Genomic DNA, 22,692 nt, shown 5'->3' with positions numbered 1-22,692 from the left:
CTCTAAATGACGTCATAATTTTCCTTTTATTTTAACAATAAACTCTCCGTTATATTTTTTAAAAAAAATAAAATTTTTAGTATCTCTTGGCCCAAAAGGTCCTTAGAAGAAACCTCCTGTTGGGCCCAAAGCCCAATAGGCCCACAAGAGGAAACTCATTATGGGCCCAAAAGAAGTATCGAAAGCCCACTAAAATAGTGAAAGAAGGCTGTCTATGTGGCTCAGATCCGCAATGGTTTCGGCAGTTCCGACATTTTCTCAGCTTACAAACAGCGCCAGCGGAACCCTTTCAGTTCTCTTTCTTATTCTTCATCTCTCTCCGACCTTGCGAGAGCCGAGCGACACATTACACTCTTCGCCATGTTCCGACGTGCTTCCAGCCTTTTGGCCCGTTCTCATTTCTCTGCAAGGACTAGATCCTTCTCTGCCGATCTGCCGGCGGCCTCTTCCACCGACGATGCTTTTGTCGCCGCCTGGAAGAAGATGATCCCTAATATTGATCCTCCTAAAACTCCTCTCTCTTTCATGTCTCCTCGACCTGCTACGCCTTCTTCTATCCCTAGTAAGCTCACCGTCAATTTCGTGCTTCCCTATGCCTCCGAGCTCTCGGCCAAAGAGGTTAGTCCTCGAAATTTGTTTTGTTAATGAGTTTTTTTTTCTTTTCTTTTTTTGTGCGTGTTTCAGGTGTTGAATATTGTGTATGATTTTGCATTCTTGCTGTGTTTGATTTGTTTTGATTTGATTTTCTGTCAATTTTTCATTTTCTTGTTTTGATTGGTTATTGGATTAATTTTAGTACCAAATTTTATGTGAAATTATGAGTCCTTGATTGCTTTGAACCTTCGTAATTATTGCAATCGAATGTTAGGGGAAATGATCAACGTAAAGTAAGAATTTCAATTCCGTGGTTGCAAATGATGAACTAGAAATGGATTTATCCGGCTCAGGTCGCAGGAAGCCTGTTTATTGTATTCTCCACTCTCGATATGAAAGATGAATTTCCTTACATAATGAGTGCGGATCATGGATTTGATTTTCTTGTTTTTGTTTTGAATTTGGTTATACTGTCTGATCAAACTGGAGGATGTTTGGCATTTCTCTTTTATACTCATGGACATGGTGATGCTCTGATCAGATCATAAAATTACTGCAAATGCCATGTTCTTCTCTCATGATCAAGGACCCTCCAAGCGTCGTTGTTATGCAGTAAAAAGAACTGCTAAATCTGCTTTTCCGGTAGCCTGGGCTTGTTGTACCCAATGCTTGTGTCAGTAATGTTAAGATTTAGACCAAGCTGGGCTGAAATTAAGGTGGTCTTTGGTTCTCAGTTAATGGGGAAATTTCCCCTAACGGGTAGCTACATATTCTATCTCATCGGTATCAAAAATCCATGAGAGGCTACTAGTGACAAGAGCCCTGTTCAATAATGTTTTCTATTTTCCGTTTAGGGTTACTAAACATTATAGTAGCAAAAGAACATGTGCAAAAGAGTTGAGGATCAAAGGGTTACCAAATATAAAAGAGATCACAGACCTTCAATTAGTTTGAATAACAAAGGGAGAATAACTGCAAAGGAAATTAGAGGCAAAATTCCATCTGGACGCTAGAAACAAAGTCATAGCAACTATTTTTTTCTAAGATTCTTCGGTTTTTCCCATCGCCCGATCCAAATAAGCAGTGAATGTTGCATTGAAATAGATATGAGTAGATTAAGACCAGAAGAATATGTTATTGTTAATTTGGGCTGCCAGAAGTTACTCAAAGTTTATGCTTCCAAGTTTATTATGATTATTGTCTGGCTTTGATTGGACGTATTGTTCATTTTTCTTCTCCAAGTGACGAGAGGTTGAATTTTTTTCGCAAATTCAAATCCAATTTTTATATTTAGCTCAACTTCCAGAAAAGATCCCACATGGAGGACGAAGCATTTAAGGGTGTGGAAACCTCTCTCTTGTAGACGCATTTTAGAAACCTTGAAGGGAAGCTCGGAAGGGAAAGTCCAAAAAGGACAAATATGTGCTAGTGGTGGGCATGCGTTGTTACAAATGGTATTAGAGCCAGACACCGGATGGTGTGCCACCGAAGACATTGGGCCTTGAAGGGAGGTGGATTGTGAACTCCCACATCGGTTGGAGAGGGGAACGAAACATTGGTGTGGAAACCTCTCCCTAGCATTGATGTGAGAACTTCTCCATAGCATATACATTTTAAAGACCTTGAGAGGAAGTCCAAATTGGACAATATCTGCTAGCTGTGGGCTATATATATAAAGGTAGATTCTAATGGGTCAAAGGATAAAATTGATTCAGAAACTGATGCGATTAAAGATCCAAATTGCAATGGAACCCAAAATTTGCAGTCAGATGATCTATTGCTCTTGTTTTAAATTTTCTTATCCCCCCATTCTTAACAGGTTGACATGGTCATCATTCCAGCAACAACTGGGCAAATGGGTGTTCTTCCTGGTCATGTTGCTACAATAGCAGAGTTGAAGCCAGGGGTTCTATCAGTGCATGAAGGGAACGACACAAAAAAGTACTTCGTCAGCAGTGGTTTCGCATTCATCCATGGAAACTCATACGCTGACATAATCGCTGTCGAAGCTGTACCCGTAGAGCAAATCGACGCCAGCCAAGTACAGAAGGGTCTTGCTGATTTCACCCAGAAGTTAAATTCTGCCTCAACAGACTTGGAGAAAGCCGAAGCCCAAATCGGCATTGACGTGCACAGCGCCTTGAACGCTGCCATTACAGGATAGTTTCCTCTGCTCGTAAACTGGCCACCCTTCTGTTTATCTATTTCCAATTGTATGTTCCTCCATAACACTGCCTCATTGACAGTTTGAGTCGTCTTCGACCCGACCATCATCTTAGGCTTACCTTTCTGTGCTGAATTTGCTATTCACAAATAATCATAGCAGGATGGTTTTTTGCTTGGCCTTGTGCTCACAAACATGGAAATTTTTTGAAAAGCCCTTTCTGATTTATGCCTTATACAGAAATTATAATAATCTTAAATAAATTAATTAATATATATGTATTACAGGTGCAGTTGGGATTCGATCATAGTTTCCAATCTAAATTAACAACAATAATTTGTACTGTTTATGGGCCTTGGCCCAACTTGAACGTGGGCTTCCTGTTGGGCTTTAGTTGAGCCCTGAGTCTGTTGGGCCATTTGGGCCCCTTAATTACATAGACAACTTGAAGCCCATTATAGTCTGAACAATTGAATTGGGATTCACATGTTTGGTACAATTTTGTATATTTATTCATATATTAGCTATATAAATCCATAAATACTCTTCTTTAACCATACATTTTTCAATTATTTATTTTAATTAAAAATAATTAATTAAATGTAGAGCTTATATAGCTAAACATTCACCTTGAAATTAATAGAAATTAATAGAATAAACATAAATTTCTATATTTATAATTGTTTTACAAATGACCAGATGAATTATTTTCAGAATTTCCAAATATGCCACTATAGTTTAAAGTATTTAAAAGGAAACACAGCTCTCTCTATTAAAATGGTTATATATCTTTTTTTTATATTAAAATAAAAAATACAATAATTATTATATGCTTAAAAAAACAAAGAAAACAAGCTGTCGAGACATTGAAACATAAATGTCCTGTACCATTGAAACCCCACCTGTCTTTTGCAATTATTGTTTATTTAATTTAAAATTTATTGAGAATTGAAACGTAAATGCCCTTATCACAAGCCTACACGTGGATATATATTATTCGCTATTATTAAAAAATTATTACCACATTGACTTAAAAAAATATTTTTGAATTTTTAATTTCCGAACTTCACATGAAATATAATCCTCCCGATCTCATATTAATTAATAATCCTACATTTTTTTAATAATTTAAGTTCTTTATTTATTAGTCCATACTCTCAACCGTGGCGCAATCTTAACCGTTCATCTTCTGCTTCATGGATTCCCGGAATCTGCATGTCCAGACGTCTGGAATCATCGCCACGTGTAACGGGCAGCTTATTATTGGCGAGGGTGACTACAGACCGCTTCAGCCCGAATGGATGCGGGCAGATGGGTGTGGGCCCCACAGGTGAAGGACCTTGAGAGCCGAGCCAGCGAGGCTACGGGGGGTCATGTGGGGCCCACTGAATTGCTGGCGTTTTATCGTCTTTCTCATTCTCTTTCTGGGTCCCACCACCCAGTCAGCTCCAAACCCTCTTTTTGATTCCATCCACTTTTTTTTTTTTTTTCTCTCTCTTTGCTCTTTTTACCTTTTTACCCCTCTAGTTACCAATTATGTCGTTTTGGGCCCACCGTCCATTTAAGGAACGAAACGGCTGAAAGAAGTTATTCGAGATAACCCGAAGACTCTTTTTTTCCATTTCTCTCCCAACTCTTTCCACATAATTACTTCAATGCCATTACCTTCCAAATTCAACAACGTTAATAAATTTCTCCAAACCGATGGCTCTATTGTAATTTATGGATTCCATAAGGGTAAACTAGAATTAAATTGAGCTAAGCTCACTTTATTTGCAAAAAGAACCTCCAACTTTATGTTAATACCTCTTTTTGCCTATATTTTCTTGGTATTTATTATTATCACATCCATTCGTGATATTGACACTATAATTTTCCAAGATTTTATCCCAATATTGTATTCAGGTCCCTCACATCACCATATCAATTTGATTTCAAAGTCTTAAAACTATTTTTTAAAATAAAAAATTATTACTTTTTTAAAAATATACCGTTTAAACATTGAAATTCACGATACACTAATTAGATATTTCTCGACACGTCATTCATTATATCTATTTTATTTTAATATATATTTATTATCATTTCGTAACAAATCGATATTTACAATGTTAATTATCCCTATTACATTTAAAATAAATCTAATAAAATGTTACTAAATGAGATATATTAATTTACTTAATATATTATATTGAAATTTTTGTTATATCTACTTTTTAAATATTTAATTTTATTTAATTTATTTTTAAAAATAGTCACTATGGGCTATTTTCTTTATATAAAAATATATTCAAATAATTAAATTGGGTCAAAATTAGGACTAAATTAATTTTTTTAAAATATATAATTATTAAAATAATACTTTGATCAATATATTTATTTATTATTATTGTCTACGTAGAGTAATGTGAGTATCTTTATACTAAGAGATGTTAACTTGCGGGATAAGCTAATAATTAATTGCAATATTCCAGCTGTCTCAATTATTAAATAAAAATTTATTAATTTTATAAATATTATGTCGTTGTTAAAGACATCATGGTTTGTCATACTTGTTCGACCGGGGAAGGAACCTTTGAATAATACTTCTAACCCAAAAAAAAAAAATAATAATATTAGGCTATCTTGTGATTATTCATCTGTTTCGCACTTCCGTGAACAGTGAGGACATTGATTAATACCCAAAAAAGCATTTAGAGAATCAGTCTAATTCTATATCTGTTTGTTCTGTTTTGCTCGATACTGAATGGATAACTCAATCAAGTAACTCGGGGTTCAACAAAAGATTCCATTTTCCGATAAAATAAGGGGTTGGATAAGATAACGCTCTCCTTTCATTTGCTTAACCTAACTTTCGTCCAAGTGACATTGAATTTCATTATGATAGCCAGTGTAAAATATTGAAATAGTCAGTGTCAGATATTTATTATATTTTACATAATTATCACCACTGGTTAATGATCTACACCTTATTATATTTAAAAATATCGTTAAATATTATCATATATCGTAATGTTAATCTATTAGAAGATTAATAACTCGTGCATAATTAAAAATAACAAAATAAGCAATATTCACACGGTAAAATTTAAACGAAAACGAACAAATATTCATTGAATTAAAAAATGTTTATTTTATTGTAATTTACATTAATAGTGATTTTCAACCCATTTAAATACCCCATGATTGTGGAATATTATGCAATAAAAAAAATAATGGAATATAATATTAAGATTTGCAATATAGGGCCTACCTGGTTCTGTTTTTTTTTATATAAATGCGCACTCCCCCACTTGACGGTAAATATAGTAAGTTTTGGGGTGAAATGTAGAATATGAAAAAGATGGAGGACCGAATGCTAAAATTGATAAATAAATAAAGTTTTATTTTATTTTGGCCCATCGGGTTTGGGAAAAGGATGCATGCACTTATGTATGGCCAATGATTTTCACCCCGGAACAGGGAAAACCATCCATTAACTATTTATTATTATTTCTTTTATTTTCTTGGGCAATTATCCGCTGCTTCGCATGCTGCAACCAATAAAATCCATGTAATTTATACTCTACGGATTGTATTGCTTAAAAAAATAAAACTAAAATTAATAATTGTATAAATTTTATAATTTAATTAATTTGGTTTGTACAAAATTTATTTAAATCCATGAATAAAAATCATATTAGAAATATATGCTAATTTTCATAAATTTTAGGATATTCATTTTATTTAAGTAAATTTGAGTTTATTTTATAATAATAATAATTATTATTTTGAAAATTCGAGTTTGAATTGATTAACTATTTAAAGTGGCTGTGTTTCAGCTGTAATTAATTATTATTATGTATTTATATTATCACTTCAATTAAAAAAATAATAATTAATTGTAATTTTGATTGATACAATATTTAATTTGATGAAATGATTGAAGAAATTTGTTCATTTGGTCCACATCATCTTGTTATCGTAGTCCGCGAGGCAGGGGATTCCACCACCTTCTGGCTGGCAGAGCAATTATAAATTGACCCGAGTACCCAACCTCTCTCCCTCCCCCCGGCTTTCCATTTCCTCTCATTTTCTTCATCGGATCTTCTGCCCTAGCTCGAAAAGCTCTCGAATTCTTGCTCAGTTCCGGCGATTTTTTTTTAGCAACTTTTAGTTTCTTCGCCTTCTGTTACTATGAGAACTGTGCCGCTGTTCTACGCCGGCTGCGCCGATTTCCTTCTCCACGAACCTCACTTCCTTGAGGCCTGTTCCCTTTGCCGGAAACCGCTCGGACGTAACTCCGATATCTTCATGTACAGGTCCGTTCAATTTATCATTGCCTGAAGAGCTTCTGTTTTTGTTGAGTTTTAATCGAGAGTTCTTCGTCTGGTTACTGAGAATTTGAGGCTCGAGTATAGTCGAATTAGGCTTAGATCGGATTTATGTGGTTGAGGTTTGATAGAGTGATGGAAAGTGGTTTAGGTTGAACTGTGTTTAGATCTAACAGTTTTTTTCAGTCTATTTGTTCTGATTTGGAGGTTTCGATCTGAGAATTGATAGTTGCTTTACTGTATTGCAGAGGAAACACTCCGTTTTGTAGCAAAGAGTGCCGGCAAGAACAGATTGAAATCGACGAGGCGAAGGAGAAAAGTTGGAGGCGCTCTTCTTCTTCATCATCTTCCTCTTCGAACACTCGTAGTCACAGAAAACAAGAAGCTGGCGAGAAAGCTGTACGGTCCGGCACCGTCGCGGTGGCCTGAGATCTTCAGTTTGAATCGGAGAAAAAAAAAATCACCTACAGAGAAAAATGCCTTTCCCAATTTGGAAAAAAATAAATTGAGTTGAGTGGATGCTGAGAAGGAAATTTCCATTGCCAGCACATGGACTCGATTCTTAGAAGAAAAAGAAAATACAGAGGGAGATTCGGTTTATAACCTATTGATCTCTAAATGTGTATAAAAAAAAAAAAAAAAAAGTAAAGGGAAAGTATCTTGATGCTGAAATTGGGCGATTTTTTTTTTTTTTTTTTTTTTTTTTTTTTTTTTTTTTTTTGTAGTTTCTAAAAAAAAAAAACAAAAAAAAAAAGTCAATTTTGAGATGGAAAAATTTTATTTTCTCATTATTGAAATGATTATTAGAAAAAAAAATGAAACTAATTTATAAGAATTTAGGAATAATCCCACTGATTAATTCAAAGTTAATCATATAAATAAAATTTAGTTTCCATTCAAAATGAAATTTGAGAGTTCATATTTATTTCAAATATATTTTTTACATTATAATTAAACAAAAAATAAAGGGAAAAAATGTACAATTATCACAAATTCATATTCGAGTAAAAACTTTAATTATCTATAAATAATATTATTATTTTGATGCCATACTCAATCTATAAAAATAAAGGAAAAAACCAATTTACTTAAAACAAAAAATTAATAATTATATCGATTTAAATTTTAAACTTTTTTAGAAATAATAATATAGAACATTTGCTGGTTGTTTACAGATTATTTAATTTTATTTTATTTAATTTAAAATAGGCTCAAAATTGTCTACATATAATTATTAATCTCCGGTGTTTGGTTAATTTATATTAATTATTTTCATTAAATATTTAAAAATTAGTAAGATTTTAATTTATACCATAAATATTAAAGGGTTATAAATTCATTGTTTAGAGAAAACGTGTCCCTTTATGTAATATGTCATCGATGACTTGTCTAATCAAATTTTGTTGAATTATTCTTCAAAGAAATTTGATAATTTAAATAATTAAATTGTAATTTGGATTGGGCCAAAACTACTCTCACTATGGGCCGTACGGCCCATCTGGCATTCGAACTTCTCACTTTCAAGGACATGACACGGCCCAATTGTCGGCCCAATTTCAGCTCTTTAAGGCCCATTTACCAAAATATCGTCTTCCTGCTTGACATTGAAAGCACAAACACAGTTCCCTCTCTTCTGAAAGCATTTACGCTTCTGCAACTCGCCGCCCGGTGAGTAATCGCCGATCAAATTCCGGCTTGGAATGTAATTCGAAAGCTCTTCCAAGCTGGGCCGCCTTCCAATGTTTGTCTATGTGCGTTGCCTACAGAACTCTTTTAAGGTACACTGGTCTTCTTCTCTGAGTCCATTTCAAACCCTAACTCCCAAGTTCTTAAACAAGTACAGTTCGTCGTCTTCTTCTGATTCGAGCACTTGTGCTTTTGATTATATTGCTCAATTTTTGCCTTCCAAGGATGGTACTTTGAAATTGGTTTCTGTGAGTTCCGTCACTACGAATGACCGACGTAGAATCACTGTTGGGTTATCCAAAGCGATTAAGTTGTACCAGGGATACGCATTGAAGGAATTATCGAGAAATTTCTGCCCCTTTTTCTTGGTTAAGATTATGAAACTGTTTGAATGTCGGGAAACTGCGTTTGCGTTCTTCAAGCTAGCGTTTAATGACGATTGTGAAGAGACTGTAAGGTCTTGTTGTGTGGTGGCACATCTCTTAGCTGCAGAACGAATTTTTTTGCTCGCGCAAGATATTGTTTCGTGGATTTTTGCAAGAATTGGTCCACGAAGGAGCAAGGATTTGGCGGCATTTATGTGGGAAGGTCACTGTGAGTATGAATCTGACCTTTCAGTTTTGAACACTCTAATGCGGGCGTTTATGAAGTCGGAAATGCATTATGAGGCGTTAGAAATATTGAGTAAGATGCGGGAGGTGGGAGTGATGCCAAATGCATCCGCCATTTCCATTCTTTTTAGATTGCTGCTTAGAGCTGGTGATTATGGTGCTGTATGGAAGTTATTTGGGGACGTGGTTCGGAAGGGACCTCGCCCTAATAACTATATGTTTAACGTAATGATTCTTGAGTTTTGTAGACAAGGTTGGAGTGTGATTGGAGAAGGTCTATTGCATGTAATGAGAAAATTTAGATGTGAACCAGATGTTTATTCGTATAATATTGTGATAAATGCAACCTGCTTAAGAGGGCAGTCATCAGATGCACTTCATTGGGTGAATATGATGATTGAAAACGGCTGTAAACCCAGTATTGCTACATTCAGTATCGTCATTGATGCCTTCTGCAAGGAGGGAAACGTGGAGTTAGCTAGGAAAATCTTTGATGAAATTGAAGACATGGGTCTTTTTCATAATACTATAGTCTATAATAGCATGATAAGTGGGTATGTCAAGGCAAGAGACATTGGTCAAGCAAACTTGCTCTTTGAAGAAATGAGGACCAAGGATATAGTTCCAGATGGCATTACCTTTAATATATTGGTTGCTGGTCATTATAAATATGGACGGGAGGAGGATGGGGATCGATTATTAAGGGATTTATCGGTGTCTGGGTTGCTTCATGATTCTTCCGTATGTGATGTAACGGTCGCAGGATTGTGCTGGGCAGGTAGATATGATGAAGCCATGAAGTTTCTAGAGGATTTACTTGAGAAGGGAATTCCTCCAAGTGTAGTAGCTTTTAATTCCATTATTGCAGCCTACGGCAGTGCAGGTTTAGAAGAGAGAGCATTTTATGCTTATGGTACAATGACGAAATTTGGTTTGAGCCCTTCATCTTCCACATGTAGTTCCTTGCTTATCAGCTTAGTTAGGAAGGGGAGCCTTGATGATGCAAGGATAATTTTGTACGACATGATAGAAAAAGGATACCCTGTCAAGAACATGGCTTTTACAGGTCTTTTTGACGGGTACTTCAGAATAGGAGATGTTAATACAGCTGAAAGTCTGTGGAATGAGATGAAGGGTAAGGGGGTGTTTCCCGACGCTGTTGCATTTGCAGCTTTCATTAACGGGCTCTGTATGTCGGGTTTGATGGAGGACGCTTATGATGTGTTCTCTGATATGTTGAGAAAGGGGTTTGTACCGAATAATTTTGTTTACAATTCCTTGATTGGTGGATTTTGTAGAGTGGGAAAACTAAATGAAGCCCTGAAATTGGAGAGAGAAATGAAGAAAAGAGGCCTTCTTCCCGATATTTTTACGACGAATATGATCATTGGTGGGTTATGCAAACAAGGTAGGATGAAGTTAGCAATTGAGACGTTCATGGACATGTATAGGATCGGTTTATCACCTGATATTGTTACTTACAACACATTGATTGATGGTTACTGTAAAGCATTTGATATGGGTGGTGCAGATGATTTAGTGATGAAAATGTCGGATAGTGGGTGGGAACCTGATATCATGACTTATAATATACGAATTCATGGTTTCTGCACAGCCCGAAAAGTTAATCGGGCTGTACAGATACTAGAGGAACTTATTTCAGCTGGAGTAGTTCCGAATACTGTAACATACAATACCATGATTAATGCTGTCTGTAATGTCCTCCTGGATCATGCTATGATTTTAACTGCAAAATTGCTTAAGATGGCGTTTGTTCCAAACACTGTCACAGCAAACGTATTACTGTCTCAATTTTGTAAGCAAGGGATGCCTGAGAAAGCCATATTTTGGGGTCAGAAGTTGAGTGAGATTTGTGTTGATTTCGATGAAACGACACATAAAATAATGAACAGGGCCTACCATATTATTCAAGAAGGTGGCGAGCATATAAATGCATCATATGAGAAAAGCGTCTTCATGGATTTTCTCATGTATATTACTTATGATTACTTCTGTAGAACTAAACCCTCACAAGAGAAAGATGAGAGCTTAACTTTTAAAACTAGTTTCAGTCAGTTCAATAGGTTGATTGAGGTATAAGCTTTATCTCTTATTCAACTCTTTGAGCATGATCTACTTGCAGAATGATTGTTCTAGAAATGCATCGTTGAGGAATATATTTGTTATTATCTGGCTTGTGAGCTGCTGTAGAATTTGTTTTAATGGTATGGAAAGAAAGGTAGTAATAAGAAAGATACTATTCCCTCTTAAATTTTCAGGACTACCCATACAAAATATGCATCCCTATTGGGTATAATGCTGATATGCATAATTCACTAAACGATGATCGAAGAAGCCCCTCCCTCTGAAAGAAGAAGAAAGGCAGTATCCTTGATTGTTCGAGAGAAAAGGATAATGACACCCAAGCTTGTGACATCCCCTTCTACCTAATGGCATGGATAAGTTATGTGGAGATTCAGGTATCAAGGTAATTTGGTGATCCATGGTCCTCTAAATCGGAGATGCCTTCAACTTAGATGCAAAACAATGATAGAAAACTCAAACTAGCTGCTTTCACCCGTTAGTTTCCTCATATTTCATCCTGAATAAACAAAAACCAGAGAGTGCTAACGTTCTTAAGGCATCGATCAACAATTCATATTGAAAAGCAGAAAAGTTAGAAATCATGACCCAAACAGAGTATATAATGGTTGAACTCTTAAATTGAGATCATGTCAATTTTGCGCCCGATTTGCAAGGTTTGGGGAACTTCAAATATTATCAGAGTGAAGGATCATTAACTAGAGCATTCTCTGGAAGTTCCTGATACACCAACAAAGAGAAAAACGTTCTTGGAGGAATCATCCTTTGAGGTATTACTATGAAAAACTTGCCTTGAATAAGGCAAAGTCCATTTAAATCTTGTGGTTTTGTTTTGTTTTTTCTTTCTTTCTTTTTTTGTGGCTTTGGAGATAACCATGATGTGTTATAGGTATTATATCATTCAGTAGCTCGGTCTATAATTTAACCCTGAACCTTCTATTGGATCACTATAAGTTATAACACCGGCACAATAGCTATATATATATATTTTTACCTCAATTAACAGTAACACATTGAAGAATTCCTACGGCAGTGATACTCTGTAGTTTGAATGCTCTTTTACTTTGTCTTATCACTTCCTACTTATTTACCACTTTGGTGTGTTTCTTTTATCCATTGATTTTCAACTTAGTCTGCCCATCTTAGTGGCTTCTAGCCCCAAATCGCCAGCGACAAAGAGACCTGTAAATTAGATATCATATAGGTTGAAAGCTGAGTGGAATGATAATACTAATTGAATTGAATGGAGAATTTCTGGGTTTTGAGAATGAAAGCAGAGGCTGTTTATTTATTTTTTGTTTCCTTCACTCCTTCCTCTTAACTGCTAAGATGAGGTATAATAAGTACCTAGAGTGGCCTATGGTCAACATAGATATGAGTTTTTTTTCTAGTGGATGCAGATGGAAACCTCCCCACCATGACCAGCCAATATCTATATGTTTATAATATATTTCATTAAACAATAGAATAAAATCTGAAGCATTTTATCTTCAGATTTTATTAAAATAATTGGTTTTGTTTTCTGGGTCCCATAGAGCAAAAGCTGAAGCATTGAAACAATAGAATAAAATAACTCAGTTAGACTATTTACATTAGCTTCTGTTCACCACCGGCAGTAGACTTTCTAGTTTGTGTCCTATGTTCTGCCTCAATGTTTCTCTTGACTGAAATTCTTTTCTACTCTGTTTCTTTGCTTTCAAAACTGCAGCTTAGTCTATAATACCAAAATCTGATTCTGAATGAGAAAAAACCCAAGTTTTTTAAGGCACTTTTGCTCTTTGCATTATCATAAATCTTCTTCTACTTGCACCCTCCACATGCTCTCCCAGTTTCTGCAGGTGGCTCATTCGCCTTCTCCACGACATTGGTGCTTCCATTTTCTCTGGCTCTCTTTCCATGTCGGGTTCGTCATGTAAAGAATCAGGACTTTTCGCGTAAGGTTCGTTGTCATCCTCAGCTTTGATGATCAGCTTCAATCTGTTCACTACCTCAGCCATGGAGGGCCTATCCTTTGCATTCTTTGCCAGGCAAGTATCTGCTAACTTAGCTACTTTTCTAGCTGCATTGATAGGATACTGGTTTTCAAGCCGTGGATCTATTATCAAACTAAACCTGTTGCTGTCAGGATTGAAATGTTTAACCCATTCCACAAGTTTCTGCTCTGGTCGCGACCGATGTCTCTCCAATGATCGTCTTCCTGTCAGAATCTCATAAAGTACAACACCGAGGCTCCATACATCGCTTTTTGCTGTGAGATGACCTGTCTTTATGTAATCTGGAGCTGCATATCCATTTGTCCCCATTACCTGTGTTGTACACAAAGTGGTTAACTGTAAGCAGCAATGCAGCCTGAAAGTGATTAGAAGGGAAGACGAAAAGAACGCTTACTGCTGTCGAAACATGAGTACGCCCAATTTCTGGCCCTTCCCTGGCAAGCCCGAAATCTGAAAGTTTTGGATGAAAGTTCTCATCTAGTAACACATTTGAGCTCTTGAAATCTCTGTATATTATCTGTGCCATTATTAGAAGATATTGAAATTAAATTTAATAGTCAGGGAAGTTCTGAAGGATGAAAAACTTTTGCGAGGACAGTTCGAGCGTTAGAAGTAGCAGGGTCAAGGTAGCATTCCCTCTAGCTGACATTGAATTCTAGTTAAGCGGATATGGTACCTGAATTTCCAATCCTTCATGCAGGTAAGCCAATCCCTGAGCTGCACCAAGTACTATCTGCAATCTTGTTTTCCAAGCGAGCGCGGGTAGCGCCTTGTTGAAGAGATGATCTTCCAAGCTTCTGTTCGGCATGTACTCATAAACAAGAAGTCTTTGAATTCCTCTTTCTCCATCCACAGCACAGTATCCTATGAGTTTGACAAGATTTGGATGCTCCACAATACTAAGAAATTGAACTTCAGCCAGCCATTGCTTGTGGCCCTATTTGCAAAACAAACCCGGTATGTAAAAAATCACTTCTATTCTATGTCCTTTCCACTTTAGCATAATTAGCATTCTTTTCCATTGATAATTTTTTGTACTGGATGCATATAATATGGAGAAATTCATCCATTAAATTCAAAGCAAAACATTCAAACAAGCCCTTAGCGCTTTTTTCTAAGGCGAATATCTGTACCTGTAAGCCATCCTTGCTCAGTTGCTTGATAGCAACAACGAGGGGTTCTCCCTTCCCATCAACAGGCTTAATTGAGCCTTTGAAGACACTCCCAAACCCCCCTTGTCCGATCTTAAGAAGCCTGTTAAAGTCATGTGTTGCCTGTCTGAGCTCTGTAAATGAGAAAACTCTCAAATTATGTGCTTTCTCTTCATACAATTCAGGTACACTCCGGGGAGAAGTCAGGGAGCTCAAAGAAGCAGCTGTCCGACTACACCCCGAAAAGTCGGATTCTTGCTGCTCTTTCAATTCAGGCGCCGATGTTTGATGCCTACTCCTGTTCTTGTTTCTGAAGTAGAAGAAGCACTTCATTTTCTATATAAGCTTCTGGAAATTTGGCAGTTGCCTCAAGTTGTTATTTTGAGCCTCTTTGCAATTGATCTCCAAAAGAAGATCTGAAAACACCACAACTTATAGAGATGGACACAGAAGCAAATACAGAAGAGAAAACAAGAGAAAGACAGCACGAAGAATCTCGATGTCGGATCCGTAAACAGATCGAAAAACTCGAAACCAACAGGGAAAAACAACAACAGCCACGCGAAGAAGAAGAAAAATGAGAAAATGGGGAAAGCAAGGAGACAAAAGAAGACAATGGTTGAGAAAAAAACCTGTTTGGTATTACTTCTCAACAAAAAGACAGACGAAAAAGGGGCTATTGAGACTCCATTATTGTTTCCTTGTTCCTTACTTGAGACAGTCCAATCAAGAATTTGGCCAACAGTATAAGGAAATTTGAGGAGCATTCTTTTTCTGACTTGTTCATCATCATCCTCATCATCTTCTTCTCTTCTTCTTCTTCAGGAGATCGATGAGACCCAGGTGGGGGGAATTAGAGAAAAGGCTCTAATAATTGGGGCCTGGCTTGAAGTTTCAGGATCCAGAGTGTCCAAATTTATGGGTTTGTTGAGTTGTTCTTGATTGTGTTCTCTTTGATTTGATTATCTCGTGAAGTTTGGTGGGAGCATTGAATTCAGTGGCGGAATAGAAGCAGAAAAGGGATAAAATAAAAGCAATTCAGATACGCAAAGTTTGGTGCCTGTTTGTGTGTTTGACCAGGCCGAGTTGGCTCGTGGACTCAACTTCCAACCGTTCAGATGGTAGACGCGGCGGATGCTGATGGGTCTCTGTTTCCGTACTCACTGTCGTTTTCAGCCCTTGGGATTTGGTACCAAAACTCTCTCAGATTGGTCTTTGATGTTTTGCTTTTTGGAAGTCTAATACTGCATGAAGGAAGGTGATAGCTCACCCATTAATACGAGCATAGCTCAGCGATTAACACGGGTGTAGCTCAACGATTAACTCGGGCACAGCTCAGCGATTAACACGGGTGTAGCTCAGCGATTAACTCGGGCATAGCTCAGCGATTTTGATATATACTTTTTTGTTTGATGTCGTTAGACGGTTTAAATTTATATCCCTCACATTTTTTGTGTTAGCAAAAATGAGTAATATCTTTGAAGTTAATTGGAAATATGAATAAAATAAGGAATTACAAGTTCGTTAAAACATTATTTATCTCCATAGAAGTTTAAATCTACGTTGTCTGATTTGTAATAAATAATGTTTTAACGAACTTCTACGTTATCTTATTTGTAATAAATAATGTTTTAACGAACTTCTACGTTGTCTTATATGTAATAAATAATGTTTTAACGAACTTACACGTTGTCTTATTTGTAATAAATAATGTTTTAATGAACTTGTAATTTGAGATAGATAATGATAACACAGATTGTAATTTGAGATAGATAATGATAACACAGATTTTGAGATATTCTAAATTTAGTCAACGTCTTACGTGGTGAAATCACTGCTAAGTTGCTAAACAAAATAACAAAAATAGGCCGAGTGAAGGATTGATTAAATTCTATTGAGTCATAGTGATCATTTATCAAAGGATGACTCTGGTTATCAAATGATTGAACAACCGGGAGTAATTTACTTATGATACTTAGTTGACATTCATAAAAAGTATCTAATGAATTATGAATTCAATACATCCTGTTTAGCAGAAAGACGGACATTCCTGGCTCATTATCAGACAATCACTTATTCACAAACCTTATCAGACAATCACTTATTCACAAACCTCGTGTGGGGCTAATAGTTTGAATTTCCCATCTCATGGAAAACCCTTTTCGCTCCGCTTAGCCCTATCTGCTAAACAAAATAACAAAAATAGGCCGGGTGAAATCACTGCTAAGTTGCTAAACAAAATAACAAAAATAACTCGTAACCGATCTTTTAATGGTCATGACAAACTTGATTTTTACATGATAGTTTTTAACTAAATTGTGATACCTGAGTAAATGAAGAATACATGAATTAACCGGAATCACATCCGAATGAAAGTGATTCTAAGAATAGATGGCTAAGAAAGACTTAAACCGAAAGTAACTACCTTTACCTATAAGGTGCAGTTTCCTTTTCGATGGCTCAATTATAGAAACTCAAAATTTAGTGTGTTTTGTTTGAGACAATGTATCCTGAAAAAGACGGTGTGTTAGTCTATAGGGATAGTCTATAATAAAATTAATGATGAATCAATAAAATTGAAGGAAATATAGATTTTCGTAGACAAAATTCTTGGAATTTGGCCCTACTTTGCTTCACATTCTTCACATCATTTCTCTTTCACATTCTTCACACCATTTTCATAATTAAGGCCGTACAAACGCGAGAAAAAATAATCGATGTTATAAAATCATTCATAAAAATAATTTTGAAATACTAATATTTTTCGGTCATTTTTATACCATCAAAAGTATTTATAAATGATTAAAGACTTGTTTGAAAATAATTTTGAATATGACGAGTTTAGCCATTTCAAAATTACTCTCAAACGCGTCCTTAATCTCATTTTAGTATCGCGAGTGATAGGTTTGAATCTCTTCCCTTATATTAGTCTTTGCATTAAAATTCACGATAACGAGTCGAATAGAATCTTCCAACACCAGAATTGCAGTACTATATCATCAATTCATGTACACTACAATCTGCATTTAAATTGCCTTAAATTTCCCATTACAATATATATCATGAACATATAATTTCAACAAGCAAGTATCAAGCAAGTAGAGAAATAGGCCAACATGACATACCCCTCCTTCAAATGTAACCTTGGTCCATCCCCTCTTCTAGATCAATCAAGAAAAGGGAAATCACAGAGAGAAAGGTTTCGTGTAGACATCAAACGGCTGACACGCGGTTAATTGTGGCTCCTGCAAATAACCAACAATTAGAAGCCTTTTAACAGGAATGAAATTTGAACTAAAGTTCTAAGCAACAATATGCTAGCATGGTTATTGGATTCTATGCACATGGAACTCTTGAACAAACCAGATGATCTACCACGAAAAGTGAAGTACCTGTCTGAGCCCACCGATGGCACTCCCTCCTGTCAAAAGCATGGTAACCAAAGATGTCACAGCACCACCACCAATGTCACCACTACCACCAGCATTTTTTATAGCGTTTCGCATCGAGTTCAGTATGCTTCCATATGTAGTTCCATGGCCCCGCTCAATCGCTTGGATGAAGCAGAAAGTCATGGCACCTGTTGATGTTATCTTTGATAGAGCCTGTTTCCATTTAAGTATTTAGCTCAGTATCATTGCATTTCAGATCTAAAGCAATGCTATAGGGATAAAAAGAATTGTGGATTATTAAACTTACAGATGTATCGGCCGAGGTTTCGTTATCATCACAACCACTGAACGAAATAGCTTCCCCGCCACTAGTTCCCTTCCATACGCCAGATCGAGGGCGATGGTCCTCCCACATGTATTGCCCGCTCCTATGACCAAGAGGGAAATCGAAGAATGAAAAGTTGAATCCAAGAGACATTCAACAATTAAAAGTGAAGATATACACTACTAAATCTTTTGGATAGTTGTAACTATCAATGTGCTTGCAACTTCGGTGTGAGCAACATCCGCGTCTCATATTATGTCTCAGCTAAAAAGCATAACCATATTTATGTAATACCAACCTTCTCATTCTGCATAGAAATGGCAAATCTAGTACGGTTCCGCTATGGCAAGCATCTATGAATGCATGAAGCTTTACACCTTGAGGAAGAGGTTTAACAATTGCCGTATTAATTTCATCATCAACAATCATTCCCTGAGTTTCGAAGTCCAGAGGGCAAAGAGTTTCATCATATCCATCTACTTCATCACCATTATAGTTCCTTTGGCGAGAACCATGGCCAGAATAATGGAATACCAAGGAATCACCTGGTTGACAACCTTGTACTAGCCAATACAATGCCATTCTTATGTTGTTTTTGTAGGGAATTCTATATGGATCAGTTTCTTCTTCTGCATTTCATTTTCCAAAATGGCCACAAGAAAACCAGAGGTAAGAAAAGATGACAAAGAAATAAATCGGCAATAAATTTAGAAGTGATTGATAATTGAGGCGATAACTTATAAGGCCTCATTATCCAGAGAGAAAAAGCTTAGGAGGATTGCAAAAAAAAAAAACAAAACAAAAGATATGCAGACATGGATTCAGAATTCAAGGTCTGCTTTGACACACTTGGAGAGAGGAAACCAAAATGCTGGAAGATAAGCTATTATCTTTTCATTCCGGTTTGAGTGGTGTGAAACATGCAGTTTCTGGGTAGGTATCAAACCACCATAAATTCTTATGTAATTACAACCTTCTTCTCATTATAAGCGATCGGAAGACCTCTCGTTCGTTAATTTTTGGATGGGGTTTCCTCTACCCTCCACCCCTGGGTGTGTGGCCTTCATTTTGGCCTTCTCTAATATACTTATCATTTCCTATTAAAAAGAAAAATATATATATATATATATATCCGATTTGCTCCATGCTAAGATAATATTAGACTCAAAACAAATAAGCCTCTTATTGTCTTTGGATATTTTCCCGAAAGATACTCTGAACACAAAAGTGGATCTACAATCAAGTCCAAAGGGCTCTCTTTTAAAGTGATAATGACTTACTACATGGGCAGAGCCAGAGAGGAGGAGAACTTGATTTGTTCCATGCTAAGATAATATAGTATTCGAAAGGTATATATTAAATATATGATTGTATAGTTTCTCCTCTAAATTTTCCCTCCTAAAACCTTTTGAGTTGAGACCATAAATGTGATGTGTTGGGATGTAAAAAGGCAACCCTCCCTAACAAAATTTCTTTCTCTGTCCCAGCTGAGCCATAAACTTCATTTTCATGAGGCATTAACAGTTCCCTTTTCTCCTCTGTTTTTCTTCACTCTGTTGGGTCATTGGAAAGAACCCAAATCTTCTGTGTCCTCTCTTATATTGAAACCTGATTCTAACACCACAAATTCCACACCTCAAGTTAAATTAGTCCATTATGGTCTAGATGCTAGTAGTTATTCTTGAGAGTTAGGGACAGTAGATAATTCCACACTGGTGCCATCAAACTCCAAGAATAAATGTATAGCAACACTTTCAGGAAAGGTACACGCTGATAGCAGAAAGTTCTTATCACATAACTAAACTCCCCAGATGTAAGCTAATGTAACAACTCCAATTTTAACACTTTGAATTGCCAAGTGTCAGAAATACTTGGCGTTTAACTAAATCACCTGTTAAAGATACTTAGTCCTGAATTATGGCTTACCATATATATCATATTTGACCATTTATTACTGGCAAATATCTTGTATGATTGAAGATATTTTGCCTTCCATTACAGTTTACCATAGGTAAATATCTTGTATGATTGAGGATATTTTGCCTTCCATTAAAGTTTACCATAGGTACCATATTTGACCATTTATTATAGGCAAATATCTTGTATGATTGAGGATATTTTGCCTTCCATTACAGTTTACCATAGGTACCATATTTAACTATAATATTATAGGCAAATATCTTGTATGATATTTAGCCTTCCATTACGGTTTACCATAGATATCATATTTACTATTTTATTAGGAGCAAATAACTTGTATCATTGCTCTTTCCATTTTCTTTGTAATTTATTTGATTCAATAAATGATTATAAATAGAGAATTTCACCACCATTTAGGTGTTGTGGTTTTAGCAAATATTCTCACCACCCTCTATCGAGCTAGTACATTGGGACATGCAAAAATAAAAAGAACTTTGAGGGAATGGGTTAAAATCTTACAATTTTTTTTTGTATACTAGGGTCAGTGAGAATATTTGCTAAAACCACTACGTGATGAAAGTTCTATATTTATAATCATTTACGAAATCAAATAAATTACAAAGGAAATGGAAAGAGCAATAAGTGAATACAATATATTTGCTTATAATAAAAGGTCAAATATGATACCTATAGTAAACCGCAATGGAAGGCTAAATATCATATAAGGTATTTGCCTAAAATAAATGGTCAAATATGATACCTATGGTAAACCGTAAGTGAAGGCTAAATATCCTTACTTATACAAGATGTTTGCCTATCATAAAGGGTCTCATATAAGACATATGGTAAACCATAATTTAGGACTAAATATCCTCGACAGTTAGTCGTCAAGAGCTAAGAGCTCAATATTGTCATTTTCTTGCTATTAGATTACCATTTCATTTCATACCAACCACTCTTCTGTCCGTGTAATATGTTTGCTTAATGATCCATGAAAGGTTAGGAGGTTAGAAATTATACACAGCACCCAACTTATCCTTAGAGGTCCTAAAGCACAAACAAGCGATATCTCTGATGCTTTCAAATTTAATGACAAACGAAGTAACCATTCAAACATTTCCTATTAGAATTAGCCCATCAGAAGTACCAACAAGCAGAGAGTTGTAGTTTTCCATAACAATTAGAGAGTTAAGATCAACAAGAAAATAGCAATATGTTGTAAATATCATGATGCACTGCAGATAGGGAGAGAGAGTTGGGCAAAAATACCTGTAAGCATGAGGATAGAATCTTCAGGAAAACGGAATTTATTGACCAAAAGATAACGCATACACTTAGCATCGTTCAGGCAGCCCTTGAGCTCATGTCTCGAGTACCTATAAGAGATCCCACAGATCACAGCCCTTTTACGGCCATGCGGGTGGGCTGGAGGTCCTGGTGGCGCATGATTGTATGGCGATGGAGCCGGCGGAGGCGCATGAGAAGGCGAAGGCGAAGGGACGGCGCGCGGGTCCATGACCTGTGTCACAGCCTTGCATATAGCGCACCGAATCGACGGGGCTCCTGGCGGTAGCTGGAGAGGAGTCCGACATCCGGAGCAGTTCACCAACATCGGCGGCGGGTGCGGATAGTACATCGTCGAATTTCAAAACCGATCAAACGAATTCAGAATTAAGAGAATAGGAATTTACCAATAATTTCAACAGGAACAGGATCTTCAAATGAGATCGATTAAAGGAAGAAACCTGGGATGATTGGATATGAATGACGAAAATTGGTCGAGTTATCTAAAACTCAATTATGATCCCAATTCGTCAAACTACCTTAATTGCAGCTACGATAGCGATTTCAACCTCAAAAAAACTCTTCTTCTTTCTTTCAGCTTTGATTTCTTCGTGGCGAAGCTGCAGCATACGAATTTGCCGCCGATTCCAGAGGCAAAAAACAAACTAGATGGGAAAAGTGGAGAGCGGCTTCAAGAGGAGCTCAAATTCATAGAAATGAGCAATGGGTCATTTCTTCAATAGGAACGGGCAGACTTTTTTTTTTTTTTTTTTCCTCTCTTTTTTTAAGGATTGGAAATAAATAAGGGGTCGAATTTATGGGGGAAAAAAAATAAAATTAGATAAAAATAATAATTTTTTTTAAGAATGAATTTATTCATTATTTAAATTTAAACTTTAGATTAATATGTCTTTATACTTTTCCATATCTTTATAAAAATTCAAAAAATTAAATAGATAAAAAATAAAAAGTTCATAACAAAATTTATTTATCTTTAAAATGTTATATTCATCACATATTTATTTTTCAGCCATCTCCTACTTTAATCCAGATATTATTTGCATATTTTAAAGAATTTTCAATCTTTTCTTATGTTATTTTTGGAATCTCAAATCCATAAAGTTCTTACTTAAATTTCTAAAAAATAACTTTATG

General features: G+C 35.9%; 5 protein-coding genes and 1 long non-coding RNA gene across 6 annotated transcripts; 4 read left to right on the top strand and 2 right to left on the bottom strand.

Moving 5' to 3' along the window:
- The first annotated feature begins 238 nt into the window (after positions 1-238).
- Positions 239-2,934, top strand: LOC111791554 (ATP synthase subunit delta', mitochondrial). Its single transcript, XM_023672941.2, has 2 exons — positions 239-618; positions 2,414-2,934. Exons 1-2 carry the CDS (start codon positions 361-363, stop codon positions 2,756-2,758), a joined length of 603 nt encoding a protein of 200 aa, XP_023528709.1. The 5' UTR covers positions 239-360; the 3' UTR covers positions 2,759-2,934.
- Positions 2,935-6,794: 3,860 nt separating this feature from the next.
- LOC111789921 (FCS-Like Zinc finger 3-like) lies at positions 6,795-7,743 on the top strand. Its single transcript, XM_023670645.2, has 2 exons — positions 6,795-7,059; positions 7,320-7,743. The coding sequence occupies exons 1-2, from the start codon at positions 6,935-6,937 to the stop codon at positions 7,498-7,500; spliced, it is 306 nt and encodes a 101-aa protein (XP_023526413.1). The 5' UTR covers positions 6,795-6,934; the 3' UTR covers positions 7,501-7,743.
- A 922-nt stretch (positions 7,744-8,665) lies between these two features.
- On the top strand, positions 8,666-11,621 carry LOC111790718 (uncharacterized). Its single transcript, XM_023671742.2, has one exon. The coding sequence runs from the start codon at positions 8,811-8,813 to the stop codon at positions 11,466-11,468; it is 2,658 nt and encodes an 885-aa protein (XP_023527510.2). The 5' UTR covers positions 8,666-8,810; the 3' UTR covers positions 11,469-11,621.
- A 1,394-nt stretch (positions 11,622-13,015) lies between these two features.
- LOC111790719 (putative serine/threonine-protein kinase PBL19) lies at positions 13,016-14,949 on the bottom strand. Its single transcript, XM_023671743.2, has 4 exons — positions 14,599-14,949; positions 14,142-14,402; positions 13,860-13,982; positions 13,016-13,777 (listed from the first exon to the last, which is right to left on the bottom strand). The coding sequence occupies exons 1-4, from the start codon at positions 14,947-14,949 to the stop codon at positions 13,232-13,234; spliced, it is 1,281 nt and encodes a 426-aa protein (XP_023527511.2). The 3' UTR covers positions 13,016-13,231.
- On the top strand, positions 13,359-15,391 carry LOC147793325 (uncharacterized). The gene is made up of 4 exons (XR_015420343.1): positions 13,359-13,498; positions 13,597-14,091; positions 14,166-14,422; positions 14,802-15,391. It is a non-coding gene; the product is annotated as an uncharacterized LOC147793325 (long non-coding RNA).
- A 2,187-nt stretch (positions 15,392-17,578) lies between these two features.
- On the bottom strand, positions 17,579-22,309 carry MC1 (metacaspase 1). Its single transcript, XM_023672604.2, has 5 exons — positions 21,523-22,309; positions 18,632-18,962; positions 18,316-18,436; positions 18,009-18,221; positions 17,579-17,861 (listed from the first exon to the last, which is right to left on the bottom strand). The coding sequence occupies exons 1-5, from the start codon at positions 21,887-21,889 to the stop codon at positions 17,802-17,804; spliced, it is 1,092 nt and encodes a 363-aa protein (XP_023528372.1). The 5' UTR covers positions 21,890-22,309; the 3' UTR covers positions 17,579-17,801.
- Between the last annotated feature and the right edge of the window lie 383 nt (positions 22,310-22,692).

Source organism: Cucurbita pepo, chromosome 3 (genome assembly GCF_057944985.1).
Source record: "Cucurbita pepo subsp. pepo isolate OVF chromosome 3, ASM5794498v1, whole genome shotgun sequence".
In the NCBI taxonomy this organism is placed as follows: domain Eukaryota; kingdom Viridiplantae; phylum Streptophyta; class Magnoliopsida; order Cucurbitales; family Cucurbitaceae; genus Cucurbita; species Cucurbita pepo.
Note: the sequence above shows the minus strand (reverse complement) of the source record. Positions and strands in the feature narration are given on the sequence as shown.

Excerpts from the sequence above, each read along its gene's own strand:
- LOC111791554 (XM_023672941.2), top strand. The coding sequence starts at position 361 with ATGTTCCGACGTGCTTCCAGCCTTTTGGCCCGTTCTCATTTCTCTGCA. Across the intron at positions 619-2,413 it reads CCGAGCTCTCGGCCAAAGAG|GTTGACATGGTCATCATTCC; the intron begins GTTAGTCCTCGA and ends CATTCTTAACAG.
- LOC111789921 (XM_023670645.2), top strand. The coding sequence starts at position 6,935 with ATGAGAACTGTGCCGCTGTTCTACGCCGGCTGCGCCGATTTCCTTCTC. Across the intron at positions 7,060-7,319 it reads TCCGATATCTTCATGTACAG|AGGAAACACTCCGTTTTGTA; the intron begins GTCCGTTCAATT and ends ACTGTATTGCAG.
- LOC111790718 (XM_023671742.2), top strand. The coding sequence starts at position 8,811 with ATGTTTGTCTATGTGCGTTGCCTACAGAACTCTTTTAAGGTACACTGG.
- LOC111790719 (XM_023671743.2), bottom strand. The coding sequence starts at position 14,949 with ATGAAGTGCTTCTTCTACTTCAGAAACAAGAACAGGAGTAGGCATCAA. Across the intron at positions 14,403-14,598 it reads TGAGCAAGGATGGCTTACAG|GGCCACAAGCAATGGCTGGC; the intron begins GTACAGATATTC and ends TTTTGCAAATAG. Across the intron at positions 13,983-14,141 it reads ATGAAGGATTGGAAATTCAG|ATAATATACAGAGATTTCAA; the intron begins GTACCATATCCG and ends ATAATGGCACAG.
- MC1 (XM_023672604.2), bottom strand. The coding sequence starts at position 21,889 with ATGTACTATCCGCACCCGCCGCCGATGTTGGTGAACTGCTCCGGATGT. Across the intron at positions 18,222-18,315 it reads AAACCTCGGCCGATACATCT|GCTCTATCAAAGATAACATC; the intron begins GTAAGTTTAATA and ends AAATGGAAACAG. Across the intron at positions 17,862-18,008 it reads CCATCGGTGGGCTCAGACAG|GAGCCACAATTAACCGCGTG; the intron begins GTACTTCACTTT and ends GGTTATTTGCAG.